At 33.5% G+C, this 20,684-nt stretch overlaps 1 protein-coding gene and 1 non-coding gene across 12 annotated transcripts; both read left to right on the top strand.

The window, feature by feature from the left end:
* The first annotated feature begins 739 nt into the window (after positions 1-739).
* Positions 740-12,189, top strand: LOC147395740 (myosin-2-like). Of its 11 annotated transcripts, none has more exons than XR_015180532.1 (9): positions 748-1,402; positions 1,528-1,829; positions 5,023-5,213; positions 7,751-8,205; positions 9,279-9,380; positions 9,486-9,855; positions 9,987-10,217; positions 10,747-10,895; positions 11,924-12,189. XR_015180532.1 is itself a non-coding variant. In XM_086450612.1 (8 exons), the coding sequence occupies exons 3-5, from the start codon at positions 5,142-5,144 to the stop codon at positions 9,630-9,632; spliced, it is 321 nt and encodes a 106-aa protein (XP_086306738.1). In that variant the 5' UTR covers positions 740-1,402; positions 1,528-1,581; positions 5,023-5,141; the 3' UTR covers positions 9,633-9,855; positions 9,987-10,217; positions 10,747-10,895; positions 11,924-12,189. The 11 variants fall into 11 exon arrangements, 6 of the variants coding, with proteins under 6 accessions (XP_086306738.1, XP_086306737.1, XP_086306739.1 ...); XR_015180531.1 differs by having other exon boundaries at positions 7,741-8,205; XM_086450612.1 differs by lacking the exon at positions 7,751-8,205 and having other exon boundaries at positions 740-1,402; positions 1,528-1,581.
* Positions 12,190-16,789: 4,600 nt separating this feature from the next.
* On the top strand, positions 16,790-17,015 carry LOC147395739 (small nucleolar RNA U3). Its single transcript, XR_015181243.1, has one exon. It is a non-coding gene; the product is annotated as a small nucleolar RNA U3 (small nucleolar RNA).
* Positions 17,016-20,684: the final 3,669 nt, after the last annotated feature.

Below are 20,684 nucleotides of genomic sequence, written 5' to 3'. Positions count from 1 at the left end.
GCTTATCCATTTGAGCACAAGGACCCTTAGCAAGAGTTAAAATCTTATTACTAAGTTAGTAAGGGAAGTGATTTTCTAAAACAATTACGCGACTCATTAGAAATCAATTTCTAAATTTGAGAAAAAATTTCATATCTTATCTTAATATAGGGAAAAAAAAAAAAAGTGGACACTAAAATAAGGTTTTCTTTCTAAAAGTTACCTAATTTGTAGGTGATACATTAACACTCTATTTAGTAAAAATGTCCACTCACCAAGAAAAAAAAATATAATTTATAAAAAAAATCTTTTATTTTGATTTCTTTTAATTACCTTACTTGAATTTTTCAATGGTCATTGTGTGATACATTTAAGTGATTTGTGACAATAAATCATGAATGATGAATGGTATACCCATAATTTTTTAGAAATAAGCATATAACTTTGGATCTTAGTGTGCGTTTTCAAAATTGACGAATTTGTTGCTTTATTTATTTAAATTTAGCAAATTCGTCATTGTGTGCATTCTCACAAAACATCCCAAGTGTATATATGATCATAACTAAGTAGATGCACAAATAGAAAAGTACATGTTGATTAAGACTAATTTGGATTTTGACGATTGAAAAAACAAATGTGTTGCTTTCTTCGATAACAAGAGGCAAATTTGCTGCTCCCCACCCTCACCCCCACCCAAAAAAAAAAAAAAATGATGAGTTTGTTGCCTTTTTTTTCCCAGGTGGGACGGTTCCTCTACCATCGTTAGGGAGCTCTTCGCAAGGAGATTGACGAATGAGTTGTTAAAACAAATAGGAGGGGAGGCCGTTAAGTAGAATTTTGAAGAAAGACTGTTGAGAGTAGGTGGAGACATTTCTTTGCGCCTTTCAAAGGAAATGTGGGTAGGGTAGTACTAGACAGAGGAATCGAATGATTGGTAGGGTCTTGTCATTAGGATTCACCTAAGAAAAAGGTTCAAAACCTTTATGCATGCACCTCCCACTACGTTCAAAAAATCCAAATACGATAGCAAGATTAATGGTATTGAAGCCGTCAAATATTTTACAGTTCAATTCGTGGGCTTGAGTCCGACGAATTGGGCTTAATTTTTTTATTTTGTTTTTTATTTTTTATTTTAATATAAGAGAAAAAAATAAATAAAACCAAACTTATTCTTGTGCGAGAGCCAAGAAGAGGGGAACGATTTACTCTCTCGATCGATATGAGATTAAACCCTAACCTCCTAAACGTAGGATTCTCTATCGCGATCTCTCGTTCGATCTCTAGTTTTGTCTGATAACTCCTCTCTCTATCACTCTCATATTTTTCTTATCTTTATCTCTCTCGAACATGACCCAAAACCCTTTAATCTATATCGGATTCGAGTTTGAACAACCGAATTAAGGTTACAGAGCTGCATCAATGGGTAAGAACAACTGGATCTCAATCTGATCTTTCTTTTCTTTAGAAGTTCTTTCATGAAGTATGTCTCTGTTAATCATCCATTTACTTGGATTCGAGTTTGATTTTTTTTTTTATAAATCTGAGCAGAGAGGATCAAGGTTCATGATCTGTTCAGACAAGTCTGCAGCATCTCATTGAATTGTGAGGGCCATCTCATAAGTAATCTAGGTCAAAAACTCAATTTCTGATTTATAATTATTTTTGTTGTTGATTCTCTTCGTAGATTAGTGATCACTCAAATTTTACTAGTAATTTCACAAAAGCAAAAAAAGAAGATTTTGAGCGAAGTTTACAGCAAGAAGAAGTACTTGCCACTTGACCTTTGACTTAAGAAATCCAGAACCATCAGGAGACGCCTTACTAAGCACTAGGAAATTGTCTCATTTTAGGTATAATTTCTTAGTTAGGATACTTAACACTTTTGTTTTCAAATTATTTTAATTGGTTCATATTTGTATTTTTAACGATCCTGATTTTTATTTCACGGCTTAGTTACATTAATCTATGGACGGATCATATTAATCTATAGATCTCACACAAGTCAATCTGCTTAATTTATATTTCTGAATTAGTCGTCATGGACTAATCACATTCAGCTCTTGGAGGATTCTCTGGTTTTCAATCTTAAATTCTTATATGTTTGGATGATAAAACAAGTAATTATGTGTTTTTCACTTGCACTGATGAATAGATTACGTTGTTTCTTTCTATTTTGCTTGATTCTCATTTGGGAAGTCTTTAAGAAAAAATAATCATTATTGACAGATGCATAAGAGTTATTTGTATCATATTAAAAATGTTGTATAGTCATTTTGTTACATTATAAAGTATGATATAATGTTAAGAGTCTAATAGCTAATACACTTCCTTTACTCTCAAACATGCATCATGTAGCGATTACGATAGTGCTGGTGATATGAGTATGATGATGCATTTGATATTCTGAATTTTTTACATCATTCACCAATAACTTATCATGATTTTTTAAGGGCCTAGATCCACTGATCTTTTGGTAACATGTTGTGATTAGTGCGTTCAGTCCATGCAAAAACAATTAAATAAATAAATAACACTTAATGGAGTCATATTATTTCTCATAAATCGATATTGATTTATTATTGTCGCTTTTGTAGCTTCAGAGATTGTTTAAAACAATTAGTTTCTTGTCATCAAGGTGTAGACTACTCTTGAGTCATTTAATGTTTGAAGAGATTGTAAATATATTTCTTACTGTTATCTTCAGTATTAGGTTTACTTGATATTATCTGTCCAATTGTACGAAATTGTATATATGTGGTAGGAATTTTAGTGTTTTGTTTAAGGGTTAGTTTGTTCATGTTTGTCTCAGACAGCTTTTTGTTCCCATGAATCAAACACATGCCAAGACCCATATTTAAAACGATAGTGGTTCATGAATTTTAGTGTTTTGTTCATGTTTGTCTATATAAATTTACTTTAGTTTTAATCTTCTATACTATATCAGTTGTTCATAGTTTATAGGGAAACCAAGTCCTTGAAATAGATTTCCATGATAATTGATATAATTGTACTTGATCTTCAAAAATGTGACCGTGATGAGTAATTGGTAGGTCAGAAGACACAAATTATAGAGGAAATCAATTGGGCCACCGAATCTATTTTCTCCTCTTACTCAGATTTTTCAGATTTTGTTATTTAGTTTTCTCTTCTTTTTTCTTCGATTTAATGTGAAGTTGGGTCTATTTCAATTTCAAAATATTAATTGATGAATATTGATTTAATTTTCTCTTCTTTGTTCTTCAGTCAATATGGATGCCCATCATATTCTTGTTTTATGATTTTTCTTTTGTTTTTTGTTTTTCTGATTTTTTTATTATTATTTCGTTCATTGTGATTGGTGAATTAGAGGGTCATGCTATTGTTTGTTAAACCTCCAAATTCGACGATCATACTCTATGGATTTTTTTTGTTTTTTTTATTTTTTGAAGCTCATTATCCAATAATTTGATAGTCCAAGGCTGTCAAAAACAAAAAAATTTCTACAAGAGAATATTTGATGGGCATATTTGGCAGGAGGGTCCGTCAAATTTTGAAAAATTTGACGGGCTAAGACCGTCAAATACGAGCTTTTTTCACATAGTGCCAAAGATCTCTTTTAAGATATTTTAAAACTCTAGAGTTGTCATCATCCCCCCTTCAAGATTCCTTGTGACGCAAGCAATCAATCAACTTCATTTATGACTCGTAGTTATTTTCCACATTTTGCTTTTAAAGGGTGTATATCGAATGCATGGGACCCACATGTAACAAGTTAGAAATGGCTGGCTTACGTAGTAACCCAATGGACCCACTACAATGCTCCACCAAACCCATATTTCTAACATAACTCCATCTTAGACCCCAAATTTATAACTCCATATTAAATTACGGGTCAAGAACAGTGTCCCGTTCTAAAATTATGGGTCAAGAGCAATGACTTAGATTTAGATTTAGAGTAGGGATCCAGAACCGCGTCCCATTCCTAGCCAAGGTTAGTTTGCACACTACGTGAAAATCGTAAAAAATTTAAAAAAAATTGCTGGGCTTGGCCCGATGAATTTTAAAAGTTCGAATTTCACAGCCATGCGCCCACAAAATTTAGAGAAATCAGGGCAAATTTTTTCCCTCTTTTTCTCTCTCTCATCTACATTTTCTCTTTGCTTCACTCTCTCTTTAAGTCTGATCTACAATTTTTTCAGTTACTCTCACTCTCTCTCGATCACATCTCTCTCTATATCCGATCGATCTCTCTTTGTATTTGATCTCTCGATCTCTCAATACTAAAATGATGGAGTGAAGATGAGATCTAGGGTTAAAATGATATGTCGGTAATTCCTTCAAAAACACTTAGAATTGGATCCCAGCCTTCCACACCTCTAATACCTAAATCTTCTATTAATTCTGGTAATTTCAAAAAAATTTCAGTTTCATTCGTTTTTTTACTCATTTTAGAGATCTGATTTAGTGGCTTTGTCTTTCTGATTTCGAATTCAAATCCTAGGGTTCATGAATTCTAGTTTGGATTAATTTTTGTGCTAGAGATCCGCAATTGAGACAATCGGTTGTTTCAAAAAGATTTAGAATTTTGATTTTGTCTTGAAGAAACTACTAATTGATGTAATTTTACTTCACTTGTTTCGGGTTTTTCTGCAAGATATTTCCAGATCTGGAAGTTTAATTACTGCTGAAATCTGGATTATGAAACGTAGGGTTCATGTATTTATGTTCTTATTTGAGTAATAATAATATAAATAATTTTTGATGATCAGTTGAACTTTGTTTGATTTTCAAACCCTCAAAGTATAGATAAATTTTTCATTAGTTGCTAATATTCTCATTAGTTGTTTGTTAGATCAGAGATCCACAAAAGGTGTTGTAGTGGTAGATTATTGTACATATTTGGATTATAAGGTGATCTGAATGTTAATGCAGAATTTCTGGCTTTTGATATTGTCTATGTGTTTAAGGCTTAGTGAAATTTTTTTGAGTTCTGAAGTATGTGGATTTTGTTTTGTTTGTTGTAGTTGTTGATAATGAGAGTTCTGAGATTGTTACGTGTTACAGTTGAAAAAGGACTGTAGAGAAAACCAAAGATAAGGGCACAGTCGCAAAAGAAACTTTACGACAAGCATCATGATACGGCACATGGACGCATCAAAATATGGTTTGGAATAAGGCAAATTATGAATGCAACTGATCGGTTACTACTTGAAACTAGAGACGCTGCAAAAGAACTAAAAACAAACATCCACGTGGTAAAATTCAAGAGCATTTTTCTTTTTATGTTTTTATGTATTTAGGCCATGGTTGTTTCTTTTATTTGCACTTATTTCTCTTCTTTTTTTCTTTATTATCAGTTAGCTTTAAAGAAATTTTGTTACTTCTCAAAATTAAAAAAATAAATGTTTCAATATCCAGATTCTTGCTTGCCCTAGCCAAAATGAAGAAGGAGCTAACTTTTAAATCAGTAGTTTTTTGTTGGAGAGTTGCTGATATGCAAACTTTTTGGAGACACTTGAATTTAACTAAAAACATGATTCTAGGTTGAATTGAATGGACAAACAAGATCTGTTCAATAGACCTTTTAATGGCTATGCTTGCATATCAAAAATGAAAATAAATTTCTTATTTCATCTCATTGTTGAATTATATGATGAAGCTGTTTGGTGAATCATACTGTTTTTGTACAAGTATTACAAATATAGGGATAGCCCATAGATGCTTTGCATAAGCTCCAAATAATCCTTGGGCTGAACATGTTCATAAATTATGGTTGTTACCATCACTTTCTGTTTGGTGCATCATACTGTTATTTATCTTGGCTATTTTTTTTTCAACTTCGTTCAATGTTGATTATAATTGTTACCATCACTTTCTATGAGGTCATGAATTCCAATTGAATGCCAACACGGATATCCTTATAAACAAACTCGAATTCGTTAAAAGATCAGTTCCATTTTAGCTTTATGCATTGTAGTATGTCAATGTGATCCTAATTGTATATGTTTGGTATTTCTTCAATAAAAGACCATCAATGTTGCTAGGGTAACGTAAAGACCCCAAAACAAACATGGGCGGTAAAGAGATCAGTTCCTTCAATTGACGACGAAGGTGACTATAGGCCATAAGGGATCACCTCATTGCATACCTTTACTAACGTAATCAGCTAATTTTTATTTGATGAATAATGTTGAGTTCTTGACAGGCCTACTTTCTTTGTTGAGTTTCAAAGTTCATCAAAAATCACAAATTGCCTGAAAAGTGGTCTCAAATAACATTTAAAGGGACAGTCCGAACTTCATAACTTGTAAACTATTTTTTATAGGATAGAATTTTTAGATTTAGCTGAGTTTTATTGTTGATGATCTCCATGATGAAGACATATAAATATAAATTCCAAATACGGATTACTTTTGGTTCATCACAAACACACACTTACGTATATGTGCTAGAAATTTCTTTGTCGGTCCCGCACCTCAAATGTAAGGAGATGGTTGTCATGGTTCAAATTGAGTGGTCTTTTTATCTATAAAGAGCTAACTTTATAGATAATCTCACCATAGATAAAGAATGTAAGGTGGTGACTTTAGTCATGCAAAGATACCTTATAAAAGTTTCATTTTCCAATCTCCTTTTAATCTTTTTTCCTTTTTCCTCCAAATTAACTTATAAAACTTAAAATATTAGTGTGTGTCTGATGAGATTTGAGCCATATGTTGACTCCATCTCTTTATTTTTGCTCCAATGTCTTGCTTTCTCTCCATTTTCTCCACTATTTTCACTATAAATACCTCACCCCATATGTCTCATTTTTCATCAAGGAGACCAAAAATTAACTAGTAAAGTATAGAGGGAAAGATAGGGTATTGTAGGCTTGAATTAGCACTACTAGTGTGTCTGATGGGCTTAGCTCTAATGCAAGTCTCCCGAGGACAAAACTCCCCACAAGAATACATTAATACCCACAACACGGCTCATTCCAAAGTTGGGGTTGGTCCAATGACATGGGACACCAAGGTCGAATCTTATGCTCAAGACTATGCTAACTAGAGGGTGGTAGATTGCAATTTAGATCACTCCAAGGGACCCTATGGTGAGAATCTTGCCTGGGGTAGTGGTGACCTCTCCGGCACAGATTCTGTGAATATGTGGGTAGGGGAGAAACAATACTACGACCACAACTCGAACACGTGTAACGGAGGAGATTGCCTGCACTACACTCAGGTGGTGTGGGGCGACTCAGTATGTCTCGGGTGTGCTAAGGTTACATGCAACACTGGGGGTACCTTTGTCATATGCAGCTATGATCCTCCAGGGAACTTTCAAGGACAAAGTCCTTACTAGAGAATTCTTATGTGTGTCTTATTTTGGGTTCTGATGTGGAATAAGTTGGTTGATTTCATTTGTCCTGTTTATATTTTTGTTAATTATGATTTTGTTCATCCACGTCGCTAGTACCAATTAGTTTAAAAGGGGTGTCTGCTCTTGTGTCAACTGCTCATTGGACACATGAAATAATTACGACATGAGATTGGAAGAAAATAGAGATTTAGATCTTATGGTTCTATCGCCGCTTTTGCCACCATTTATCAAGTCTAATTACGATGACAATGCCAACTATTTTCCGAAGATGGTACATTATGCTCCTTTTCTAGTAAATTTAAATACTTTGAAACTCTGTTTAATGCTATATAAATTTACTCTAGTTTTAATCTTCTATACTATATCAGTTGTTCATAGTTTATGGGGAAACCAAGTCCTTGAAATAGATTTCCATCCAAGGTATTTACAGATATTCCCTGCGACACTAAGGAATTTAGAGATTGGTTATTGCCCAAAATTGACTTGGACACCATGCCTTCCTCCACTCCTTGAAGAGTTGTGTTTAGGAGGGGATGTAGGTCTTCTTTCAAGGTCATTGCCCACCAACCAAGTTAACAACAGCAACCATCTCAATTCTCTGATTATTGCTGGATCACCGCATTCATCATTCCCGGAAGGCTTGACACATCTTACAGTACTCTAAAGTTTGTCAATCTATTCATCTAATTCCTTGTTGGGCATGCCTAAGGAGCTGCAACATCTCACCTAGCTTCAAAGATTGTCAATTAGTTGGTACTCTATTTTGGGAGAGCGTTGCGGAAAGGAGGTAGGAAATGACCTGGAGCATCATATCCTACATCCCCGAGATTAGCATTGACTACAAGATCCAATGAAAGCTTGCGACTAACAGATGCACATCAAGAGGTAATAGTAATTGGTTCCTTTTCCACATGATATTTGATTAAATGTACTCCTACTTATAGAATTACGTCTACTCTACGTTATTAGATGCAGAGGTGGGTATATTTTTCTTATTTCCAGTAAGGTATAGTAGTTGATCTTCTATCCTTTCATTTTAATTTAAATAAAAAATAAAAAATTATCGTGATTGCCTTTTATTATTTGCCGCAAGTGTAACTCTTTAATGGAAAAAAAGGAGCTATTTTATCTGTTGTAATGACACAAATCAATCCCCTCTAGGTCGCCCGCTTGGTATGCCATAACATGCTGTAAAATGCTAAATTCTGTAATTACAACGTTTTACAAACCTTCTTGTCTAACTTCTATTTCCGTTTTGGCTAGAATAAAGATGTAATGGTAATGATGATGATCAAAGATCTGTTTTCAAGAGTGGAGTCCTGTTTATCATGGAAGACCTTCAAGAAGGAAAAATATGGTAGTTCTAAATTTCGAGATCGTATTGTTTCCCAGATGGTGCACATATGATATTTTGTACTCTTCTGGGTCTGTGAGTGAATTGTTATCTTGAGTGTCTAGTTGTCCAGCCTTATATACCGTAGTTTACAACTATTTTGTTGGACTTGTCTGTACCAATTCTGAGTTTTCAACTTACTGAGTTGAATTTCTGAGTTTTAAAACTAGTTTGTATGGTACTAAAATCAAACTTAAACAGTGGGTTGAGGCTAGAAAAGTCCTACTTATTTCCATTGATGTGCAGCATATGCTGTTCATCTCTATCTGTTTTTTCTCATTTATTCTTATAAAAAAGTGAGTAAAAAAGGCAAAAAGAAGCTTTTCCATCCCTTCAGTTTTTAAATTTCAATTGTATGATCTAAGTGGAGTGTTAAAGATGGCATATTAATTATAGGCAACAAAGAATAGTACTTTCATATTAGGTATAGTAATAAAACTCAGTCTCAAACGAGTTTGGACACCATGCTGGTCACTTGCTTGGGCAGATTATACTTTTGCTTGGAAGAATCCTTAAGGTGGCCCATTTGGTATGCATACATAAACTCAAGAGTGCTCTATTTCAGGAACTTCGGGTTTGGTGTCAACTCTCAAATGGTCAGTGGGAGTTTGGAAAGATTCAACCAACTTCTGAGGAGGACGCTCTAGTTTTGTTTTTAGATGGCAGTGTGGGTTTACTTTTTTCTTTTTATATTGTCTGAGTTACACTTATCCAATCTCAAGAACTTAAGCTAGTGGAGATTAAATTCACTTGTGTTATGTTATTTCTTCAGGTTGTATCAGTGCCTACAAGGAATCTCTTGCCCGGAAACCCATGTATACTTGAAGGCGTTGATGATCTTATACAGCTAAGTTACTTGAATGAGCCATCCGTTCTTCACAACTTCAATACAAATATTGTCATGATAGGATTTATGTAAGTCTGATCTACAATCAAAATTCTTTTCCACTACCTTACTCCTATTACTGATTCTTGTTTATATTTCTATAGACTTAAAGCTGGGCCTGTTCTGGTTGCAATCAATCCCTTTAAAGATGTCCCAATTTACGGAAACGAGTTCCTCATAGCTTATAGACAGAAAGTTACAGACCATCCTCACGTTTTCGCTATAGTAGACACTGCCTTCAGTGAGATAATGAGAGGTGAACATAACCATACATATTTGGAGATAATTTGATTCTTTGGTGGATTACCTATTGTTTATTAAGGAGTACTTGACTTGTTTCTGAAGTTTTTATGCTTTTTTTCTTTCCCTATTTTGTGGATTCTGCAGATAAAACAAACCAATCCATCATAATTAGGTAAGTTGGGGGTGGCAGTGGGATAGAGTGCAAAATCCTTCAGACAAATTGTATACTGGAAGCATTTGGGAATGTGAAAACGTCCAGGAATGACAACTCTAGTCAATTCGTGAGTTTTAAATTATCGGCTTTCATCCCGTTGTGGAGACACACACGAGCTTCTGAAGAAGCACGATTGGCAAGAGCTTCTAAAGAAAGACCAGGTAAGAGATCTCTCTTGAGCAACCACCATTTGATATAGTAGATAACAAAATTATAATATTTCACACAATGAATTTGAAGGCCCAAATTTGCTGCTTTCATTACTAGGAGAATTTTAATGTGATATTCCTTGAAATGCCCTATTGGACATTCTTTTGACCCAGTAGTGATTAGAACACTTCTAAACTATTCATTTCTTGTAAGTAATTCTAAACTAATTTTTGTTGCTTAATTAATGATATATAGACATTAGATATGAGTATCCCAAAAATATATAATTAAATTAAGGTCTACGAATAAATTAACAAAAGTCTTGAGGATTTTTAGTGAACTAGTACTTGTCTCTAGGAAATCTTTATTTTTCCTATCATCTCAATCTTATGTTTAATGGGGAGCCTCAAACCTCGTTTGAGGTTAGGGAAATCTCATGGTACCTGTTATTATTCTCTTTTCTTTTGCTTTTCTATAAGTTCCATATGCTTTTAATCAGTTTGTTGAAGGGTTTAACTACAATGTTAAATTAATTGGCAGCTCCGAATAGAGAGGAGAGCGGGTCGCGTATTTGAAGGTTGGGAAGAAAGGAGGATATATTTCACTCCCACCTACAAATACCTTGCTAACTCCGACCATTATGTCGTCCAAAACTCCAAATCTAAAGAAATGCAACGCACTCCTGTCTAGTAAAGTTCCTTCTCCTTTTCAATAGTTTCCAATTTATTAATTACCTCATATAATGCCTAGTGTAATTATACTATACGGACCATGGAGTATAATATCCTCCTTACACATTGTACATGTTAGAACAATAGTCCCACATTGCCTGTGGGAGCCTAATCCATGGGTCCGTAGAGAGAATGAGTTTTTCACGTAAGATAATTTGGAGTCATGGAGTTGTACATCACTTTTGTATTTCTCACTCACTCACATCTTTGCTTATCTGATGTACAAAGTCGCCTAGTTTTGTTGTTTATGAATACATGTCGATTATGAGAATTGACGATTATTCAGTTTAATTCTTTGGATCACATATTCATCCATGCATTAGGTAGTAGCTCTATCGGACCATACACACTGCTGCCCTTGACACTTCTTGACTGTGTTTGTTTTCTTATGATGTCGAGTTACTTTTTCCCACCCGTAAAAAGAGTTTGTTGCCTACTCTATTTACAACTTTTGGTGCTTGGTTTGAATTGGCTTAGACATGTTGGTTTGACCATCTTACCCATAAATGAATAATTAAAATAATTCAATTTCTATTTTTTGATGACCCTCACTCCCAACATAGATCGATTGTAGCACTTTAGGCCACTCTCAACGTAGAACCGTGTTCTAGCACTTTCAGTAATTAAGTTTTAAACTAATTACTATTGGCATCTGATTCTTGTATTTTCTAAGTATTGAACAATTAACATTGGTTATGGCATATCAAGATAACTAGTTCTTATGCTGGTTGGTTATGGTTGCTTATAGCCTTTTTTCATTAGTGGAGGACTGCTCGATTATAACTAAGTTAGCCTGGAATTGGTTTTCTATTGACTTATTTTTCGATTTGTTATTAATATTCATAAATATATAATTCTTGAAGATCTTAATAGTATTGTGCCATCATATAGTATTTCTTGTTTTTTAACATTTGTGAATAAAGTCTAGTTATGTTCTTCTATTATTTTGAGTTGATATCTTGATGTATCAAACCTTTTCCGTGTAGGTACGAGAGCGCTATTAGGATTTCTTTGAGAACAGTGGCAATGTAGGGATAATCCAAACCTTGAAAAAAATAAGAAGACACGATAGAGCTAAGAGAGCTAGAAGAGGTCAAAGGCATCACGACCATTTGCTTCTAATTGTATTTTATTTCTAAGCAATTATGTAATGTAATTTCATTTGTAAGTGCCCAATTACTTCAATTAGAGCTTGTTTAGAAATAGAATTTCAATATATAATATGAATTTTGAGTTGTTTAGTTTAGTTTAATTTGGAATTTGTTTTATGATTTTTATTTTAATTTTTATATTTATGATTTTGTTTATTACCATTTCATTTATTGTGATTGGTGAATTAGAGAACCAACCTATTGTTTGTTAAATCTTCATATTCGACGGTCATATTCTATGATTTTTTTTTTTTTTTTAAAGCTTATTCTCCAATATTTGATAGCTCAGGGCCGTAAAAAAAAAAATTCTACAAAAAAATATTTGACAGGCATATTTGATGGGTGGTCTGTCAAATTTCTCAAAATTTGATGGATTGAGACCGTCAAATATGGGCTTTTTTCACATAGTGGCACCCTTATACCACGCGGCATTTTTGGCGACCCACTGACCTTCTAGATTTGTGGTCCATCCCTTGGTGAATCTACACACAAAAGATTAGTTTGATTGGGGATGTGCATCCATTGGTTATATAGTATTGTAAGAATGATTTCTAATCGTCGGATTTAATTTTTCTTTTCAAAAGCTTAGATCTAATGGATACAAGTTATCAAACACTATGATTTTTGGTACGTGGGTTGCAATATTCTATAAATTGTAAGACACATTTTTTCATGAACGAAACAAACATATAATAAACATAAAATTTCATACAATAAATTACTAATCTATCCATAAAAAGTCATTAGCTTATCCATAAAAGATCATTAATCTATGTCCCAACTCCTAAAATAATTCATAATAATTATTATATAGATATATATTTATTTATTGCATGAGGATTCGGTTCTCGGTTTGGTTCGGTTATATACTAGCTTGATACGAGAATCAAACCAAATTGATTAGTTCTCCATCTTTGCAACCCCGAACTGAACCGCAACTTGTTCCAAACCAAATCAAAGCACCCCAAAGCTATCGGTTTTGTTCAGTTATTGGTTTAAACCAAACCAAATTACACACCTACCGGTATACATACAGAGTCAACTTAAAATTCAATAGAGTCAGTCCCCTTGGCTTACTTCAAGGCTCTAATCAGAACTCATATTGGATAGGGTCCCTAGCGGATTCTAGTTGGTTTGGATCCTTATTGGAATCCAAATCCTTGACTAGAGTCATGGACTCAAGTTATTGGATTGCAAATGGATCAGATTTTGGTTATGATCCATTCATCAACACAACTGGAGAGAGATTTATAGTCCCAATTAATAATTATGAATAATCAAATATGATTACATTTTTATACCCCACACTTAAAAATTTTATTTTCTTTACGATTTTTTTAAGGAGGTTGAAGATGATGGATTTTGATAAAAATTTTAAAAACATCATTTGTATATTTTTAAAAATTTTCCCAAATTTTTTACGAAATTATCTAGAATATATTTACCCAAATTAAACCCTACCTAATGATTACTGAATCCAAAATTGATTAATTACAAAGTGAGAAATGTTGACCAAAACCAAAATAACATGCAAACAAATATAAAACAAATATATCTTGGACCAGAAATTTAGAAAGGACCCAATAAGTTGGTCTAGGGTAATAGATTTGCCTACTCCGAAAAGTTATAATAATTACTGTTTTGCAAGATTGATATGAGTTCCGGATTCAAACGTTCTTCTTCATCGTCAAAATAACCCAGAGGTCAGGCTTGATTGGATGTATCCTTGATCATCAGTATGATGTTGTTGTTGTCCTTTAGGTTGCTTAAATTTGTTTGCTTCGTCGAATTGCCTCTATCATTTTCCATCTCTTTCTTCCAAATGATTGACCACTTCATTCTCTTCAGAACATTTTGAATGCCCACTCGTTCTAATTCTACACAACACCCATTCTTGGAATTGCTTCTAAAATACCAAACATAAAGGAAAGTCAAAACCAAAAGATACATGGATATCAAATTTAAAGAGAAATTACCAATAATAAAAATTAAAAATAAAAATAAAAATCATTACATTTCTAATAATTTTGATATGCAACTTTGGGGGTCAATCTATTATGAATATATCTATAGAGCAGGCAAAGTGTCATTTTCAAAAAAATTTATCAAAAAGAAAAGACTTTTCAAAATTATTAAAATACCCTTTTAATATTTTACTATTACATTACATTTTTGGGAAGGATATTTTTAAATTTAACTTAGTTTTTTTCCTAGTTGGTAAAAAAAAAAAAAAATTCAATTATAATGAATAGAGTGTTAAAAGCCTAAAACGGGAGTCTCCAAATAAGTTTGTTTGGTCTAAACTATTACTTTTTAAGTCTCCAAATCCAAGTTTTGCACTTGAAAAGCAACTCCCCACAAACCCATACTTCAAACTCCAACTCTATCCTATGTCCAATAAGCTTGGTTGATCATAAATCACTATTTTTTTTTCACTCCAAATTAAAGATTTGCACTTGAAAAACATCTCCCAACAAACCCAAATTTCAAACTCCAACTCCATCTTATATGCAATTTATTATTTTATTATTGATTAAATTTTTCGATCAAAGTAATTTACTTATAAAATTCTTTGATTTGATGTGTAATACGATTACATCAGATGCTTGGAATTTCCTATAGTAAATTAAGATGTTGAACTTAATTAACAACAATAATTGATAAATTCATTATTTTTATAAAAAATCTAATAGTGAGAATCTCAATTCTAGATTTTTTGATTAAATCAAATCTTTATTCGAATTTAATTGACTAGTAATTATCTAATCATCAACATTAAATGTTATTAATGACGATCTTTTTGACTCATAAATATTTAAAACAAAAGATAGTTTTTGTCCCATCAAGTAGGAACATATGATATGAATAATTGATTGGTTTATAATTCACTTAGGTGATTAAGAAATCGAAGCCAAAATTAAATTACTCCTTTATGTTATTTTTCGTCCTTATCTTTTTCTACAAAGTGTTTAAAGCATTAAGGTTCATTTAGCTGGGTATGTGAGATATAGTAAACCCATTGAACAAAATTGGGGCAAATAACAAACCCATTGCAGACCAAAGTGCAAGTCAGTTCGCTTCGACCCGGTTCATGATTTGGCAAAGTAAGAAAAATTTTGTCTTCAAAATAAAATCCATTAATATTTCAAAAAGTACATTACTCCTAAACATTGTAAAAGACTTTACTTGCTAAGAACACTTCATTATATTAATATTTTCAAATGTAACCACCTTTTAACTTTTTTCACCTGACAGTACATGAAGGTCAATTGCCACGTTAAACCTAATGAGGGGAATTTTGTAAATTAGGGATGTCTTCCCGTGTGTAGGATTCAATCCAATACATCAAATTTGCAATTCCCGATATAGTCAAAAGCTTCATCTAGTTCCAGAATCGAATCAGATTTGTTGTTTGCGTCTTCAGACCTCTTTGCTCGCCCATTATTTGTAATTCTACACAACACCAGTTCTTCAAATATCTCCTAAATACCAGACATAAAACAAAACAAAACAAAACAAAAATTTAGAAGAAACGGTGTAATTCTTCGTCTATCTAATAATTTGAGTGGATACCCTTTTTGGGGTCAATTTATTATGAATAGGTCTACATGGTTTCATAATCGCTTTTACCAAATAGGGAATGTAGTTTGAAATTACTATGAATAGGTCTACATACTAGGTAAAAATATTTATTTTGAATTAAAATGAATAGTATGCTAGAACAGGAATTTCACAAATGTCAATGGACAATATTGTAAATGAGGCTTTCTAAAATTATGCATCAAAATATGTTTTGAAAATATTTATAGAATAGTCAATCTATATATCAAACTTAATTTGTAGATAAGTTGTTGATAAAAATGACTCTAACTTGTATAGAAAAAATGTTAAATTTACTTTTAAACCTCTTTGGTTTAACTGGAGTAAATTAATGACCGCTATTTTAATTTAAATTATAAAAAAAATTAAAACAACCTTATTGTTGTGGTATAAAGTGTATTCGTGCATTATCCACGGAGTTTTATTGTCCTTGTCTCTCATGAATACTAGTCCTTGCTTGAATCCAATACACCTGTTTTTTCCATTCAAAATTTTCTTATTTCCACCATTAATTCTCCAAAAACCTATTTTTCCTATTATACTTCGTCTGGGATAAGGAGAACCTGGCGTAAGCCTTTCTCTATGAGCAAAGTAATATTCTTCTCTTTTTTCGTCTCCCACAGGTTCAACATAAAAGTAAGTCATTATAGATTTCATTATTTAATTGAAAGGTGATAGGATCGGGGTTAAAGTAGGGGTGCAACTTGGTTCGGGTTAGAACAAAATTATAACCGAACCGATCAAAATCGGTTCTAACATATGAGAATCAGAACCCAACTAAATTGATCTAGAACCGAACCAACCCAAACCGACCTTATTGCGGTTTGGTTCGGTTCGGTTCGGTTCCATGGGTTGGGAAGAGTTCCCTCATTTCTGCTAAGAGATTTAGGGTTTGGTAGTAACTCGCAGCCGCAACCACCGTTACAGCCGCAGAGAGAGAGAGACAGAGATTTCTTGGGTCCTTAAAAGAATAAACTAGAGACAACAAGAAGAACCCAGATTTCTTCTGAATCCATTCTGGGATTATTTGGATTTCTGAAGTTGGAAATCTCGAGGAGATATCACTGCTTCAGACAATCATTCGATAGTTTCTACGCTTCAAAGACCTTACTTGAACAGGATCTGTTCTATAGGCTCGTACCTCTGTATCCTGGAGTTCTAAGGAGACAGGAATCTAAGTCTGGTGGATGTGTCATGATCGTGCGATCAGAGTGTGATTAACGGCTAAATGGTCCACTGATTCAAATCTTGGACCATGTTTGTAGAGGATCGTTCTCAGCTCGCAGAGAGAGAGGGAGGGAGAGAGAGAGAGAGAGAGAGAGAGATCTTCGATGGCTGTCCATGGCAGCAAGTCGCAGGAGAGAGAGATCATCCGGTGGTAGCCGCTGGTAGCTGATGGCAGCAGGTGCAGACACGATAGAGGCGACAGGCGAGAGAGAGAGGGACAGACGCGAGATGGTAGCCGCTGGCAGGAGGTGCAGACACGAGAGGCGACAGGCGAGAAAGAGAGGCGACAGACGATAGAGAGATGCGACAGGCGAGAAAGGTTTTGTAAAAATGAAATATAAATATAAATATAAATTTTATTTTAAATAAATATTATTTCGGTTTTAAATCGAATTAAATCAATTCAAATTAGACAGTTTGGTTCGATTTTCGATTTCAACCGAATTAAGTTGCACCCTCTTAAAGTATACCCTCAGTCCACTAGAAACAAGAATAATTCTACTATCTTATAAAGTTATGACCTCTTAGATTTTCTTCCATTATACAAATCAGCCCATTCAAAAAGAAAAATAATAATAAAATAAAAATACATGTACCCGAGAGCAGCCATGGTAAAACATCGTAGACCTGACACTCTTTAATGGGGTATGACTCAAGTCTTTCCCCATTTACCTTTCTGTTGAGAAGCTCCAATAACTCAATATTGGTTGGTGAGAATCTGTAGGGCGTCATTCTCTCTCTCTCTCTCTCTCTCTCTCTCAAATGCAGACTTAAAGGGAATAAAAATGAATGAATCTTCAGTATCAAGGCTCCTATAAATAGTACAAGAAAACGAAGTCAATGAGATTGGGTGCCGTCCTTTGTTTAAGAGAAGCAACGTGTCTCTGTTCTGGGAGATCAATCAATCTGTCTTAAGCTTTAAAAAAAAAAAAACGTTTAATTCAAATCGAGAGGGGTTTTTTCCTCGCTTTCTGGATTCACATGACCTGTCACCACATATGATGGCGCCACGTACCCCTCTCAAGTGGCGCTTTCCCAGATCAGTGACAGGGATCTCACGGTGTCACCCAGTTGCATGGCTCTTAGCCAAGCCTGTCGAGTTGAGTCGGCTCGGGTTGGTAAGCAGTAAACTACGTATTGGTTTTGCCGTATATTGCCACATGGTATAATTTTTTTCCCAAATACCAAAAGGATGAATAATCTTTGATGTATGTACAGGTCAAGAAAATTATGGGAATACATTGAATTTTTCACAAGTTTCATTATTAAAATCATTGACTGTATCCCTAAGCTTTTAAAGCCAAATCATTAGATTATGAACGAGACATCAACAAATAAAAATTCTCAATCTAACTCCATCTTACATACGAATTGGGATGGCGTTAGCTAAAGTTGATGCGGCAATAAAATCTTTCTAATTTTCTTTTAGGCATTTTGATTGATCTATTTATATATTTATATTATTAGGTTTAAAATCAAAGCATTCATGCCTTGAGATTTAATCAAATATCCAATAGTCATGATTTAATGTCACACCATCAAAAATAAAATAGAGAGTATACATCGACTACGTCCCAATTGTCAGAGGCAATTCCCCTCCTCCTCAAACAATTGAAAGCATGCTCATATTTATTTATTTTTAACCTCCGTAGTTGCACTTTGTTGTCTAATTGTATCACTGTACTCCATCGAATCATGTTTATTTGATTATCCCATATACTCAAATCTCAATGATAATTGTCTTCCCTCGTATAATTTCATGACAAGGTTGGGTCACATCTCTCTATTTTCTAACTTTAGTTCGTGTATGATCTTCCACCTTTGATCAATAGATTATAGATTAAACAATAATATAATGTACAAATATAACTTATTGTTATATACAACAATGGGTCAAACCCGTAATCCTCACAATTTGAGATTTGCCATTTTCTTTATTTCTTTTCTTTTCCATATTTTATTTAGTGCAAATGGTTCCATGTGTAATTGTCCTCCAGTCAACATTCCTGGTGAGAGGCCCACAATCAACTTCATTTATAACTCATAGTTATATGCAACATCATGTTCGTCGAGGGATTGTATCAAACTTTTATATTAAAAGCACAGGACCCACACGTTAGAAATGTCTCACTCTCGCACATGTAGAAATGTCTCTTGGTGCTATTCATGTTAGGTTAATTTGTGGAATATACCGAATCTTGTACAAACATATTTACAAATATTGAGCAATAAGAAGCATCTGAGTTTCCTATTTTCTCCAAACCTAGTGAAAACTAAATAACAAAACAATTCATTTCATACCGATTCATGATTCAATATATATATATATATTGAGCAAAAAGAGGCATCTGAGTTTCCTATTTTCTCCAAACCTGGTGAAAACTAAATAACAAAACAATTCATTTCATACCGATTCATGATTCAATATATATATATATATATCAGCCTTGTCAAAAATCAGCTCATTCTGAAACTTCTAACCCTATATTTACAAGTTAAAGAATTTTGGACAGTCCATTTTTTGTAAATCACTTTTAATGGGATTAGAAGTTTTGAAATGAGCTGATTTTTTTTTTGCAAAGATGATCCCCTCAACGTAGAGATCATCCTCACAAAAAATCAGCTCATTTCGAACTTTTTTCCCTATATATATATATTTCTTTGGCGGGCCGCACGTGACATCAAGAGAACTTTTGGTTCATATTTTTCAAGATATGCCTCTAACATCAGTTTCCCAAGAAGATAATTAAAAGAATATATGTATACCTGAGAAATTCCATGGGTCAAAGTTGTAGACCTCGCAATCGTTAATGGGGTTTGATTCAAGTATTTCTTTGTTTATCTTTCCTTTGAGGTAGCTCAATAAGGTTGCATCCATAGGTGAGAATATGTAGTGTGACATTGAAGGAATACAAACAATAACCCGATACAAAGCTTACTACCAGTCACTCTCTCTCAATTAGGAACTTATGGGAAGAGAGATTATTTGAAGGAACCTTGGGTTCCTTTTTATAATACTTTTCAATCTCCAAATCTAAGCTTCAATTTATTTACTGTAGGAATGCATCTAAACTCCACTTCCCTGAAAATTTATTTCCCCAACTCCATATTAATGTAATGGTTCAAAGTCCCAACCACAATAAGAGTTAACTATAGGCCCATGATGGACTTAGACCCATTTCAAGGAGTTGGGTTCCAAGATGTACCCAGTCTGATAACTTGCAGGACCAATTTCGAATCCTTCCAATCCGATAGTGATCTTAACCAATAATGTGTTGAAATACAAATAATGTAAATTTACATTTTGCATTTCTTAAATCAAATCGAATTATAATGATGCTTTAGATTGGATCCAGAACAATACAGACCTTATTGGATTAATACCAATTTGGATCCAAATCTGATCCATCTTGATTATATGTCCAACAATAAATTTAAAAACTTGATCCACTATGGGTGCCCATTAAGGTGTTTTACTTAAGGAGATTGACGAATAAGTTGCTAAAATAAACAGGAGGGGAGGCTGTTAAGTGGAATTACAAAGAAAGACCGTTGGATCAAATTCCTTAAAAATTGTTTCTTTTTTATTTTTTTCTTCTTTTTCAATGTGCTTATCCATTTGAGCACAAGGATCCTTAGCAAGAGTTAAAATCTTACTAAGTTAGTAAGGGAAGTGATTTTCTAAAACAATTATGCGAGTCATTAGAAATCAATTTCTAAATTTGAGAAAAATGTTCATATCTTATATTAATATAGGGGGAAAAAAAAC

This window comes from Akebia trifoliata, chromosome 8 (assembly GCF_017979445.1).
Source record: "Akebia trifoliata isolate Shusen 1 chromosome 8, ASM1797944v1, whole genome shotgun sequence".
Taxonomy (NCBI): Eukaryota; Viridiplantae; Streptophyta; class Magnoliopsida; order Ranunculales; family Lardizabalaceae; genus Akebia; species Akebia trifoliata.
The sequence above is the reverse complement of the archived record's forward strand: the minus strand, read 5'-3'. Positions and strand labels throughout refer to the sequence as shown.

Coding starts and splice junctions, on each gene's coding strand:
- LOC147395740 (XM_086450612.1), top strand. CDS start 5,142: ATGAATGCAACTGATCGGTTACTACTTGAAACTAGAGACGCTGCAAAA. Junction 5,214..9,278: donor TAAAAACAAACATCCACGTG/GTAAAATTCAAG, acceptor GCTCTATTTCAG/GAACTTCGGGTTTGGTGTCA. Junction 9,381..9,485: donor TTTTGTTTTTAGATGGCAGT/GTGGGTTTACTT, acceptor TTATTTCTTCAG/GTTGTATCAGTGCCTACAAG.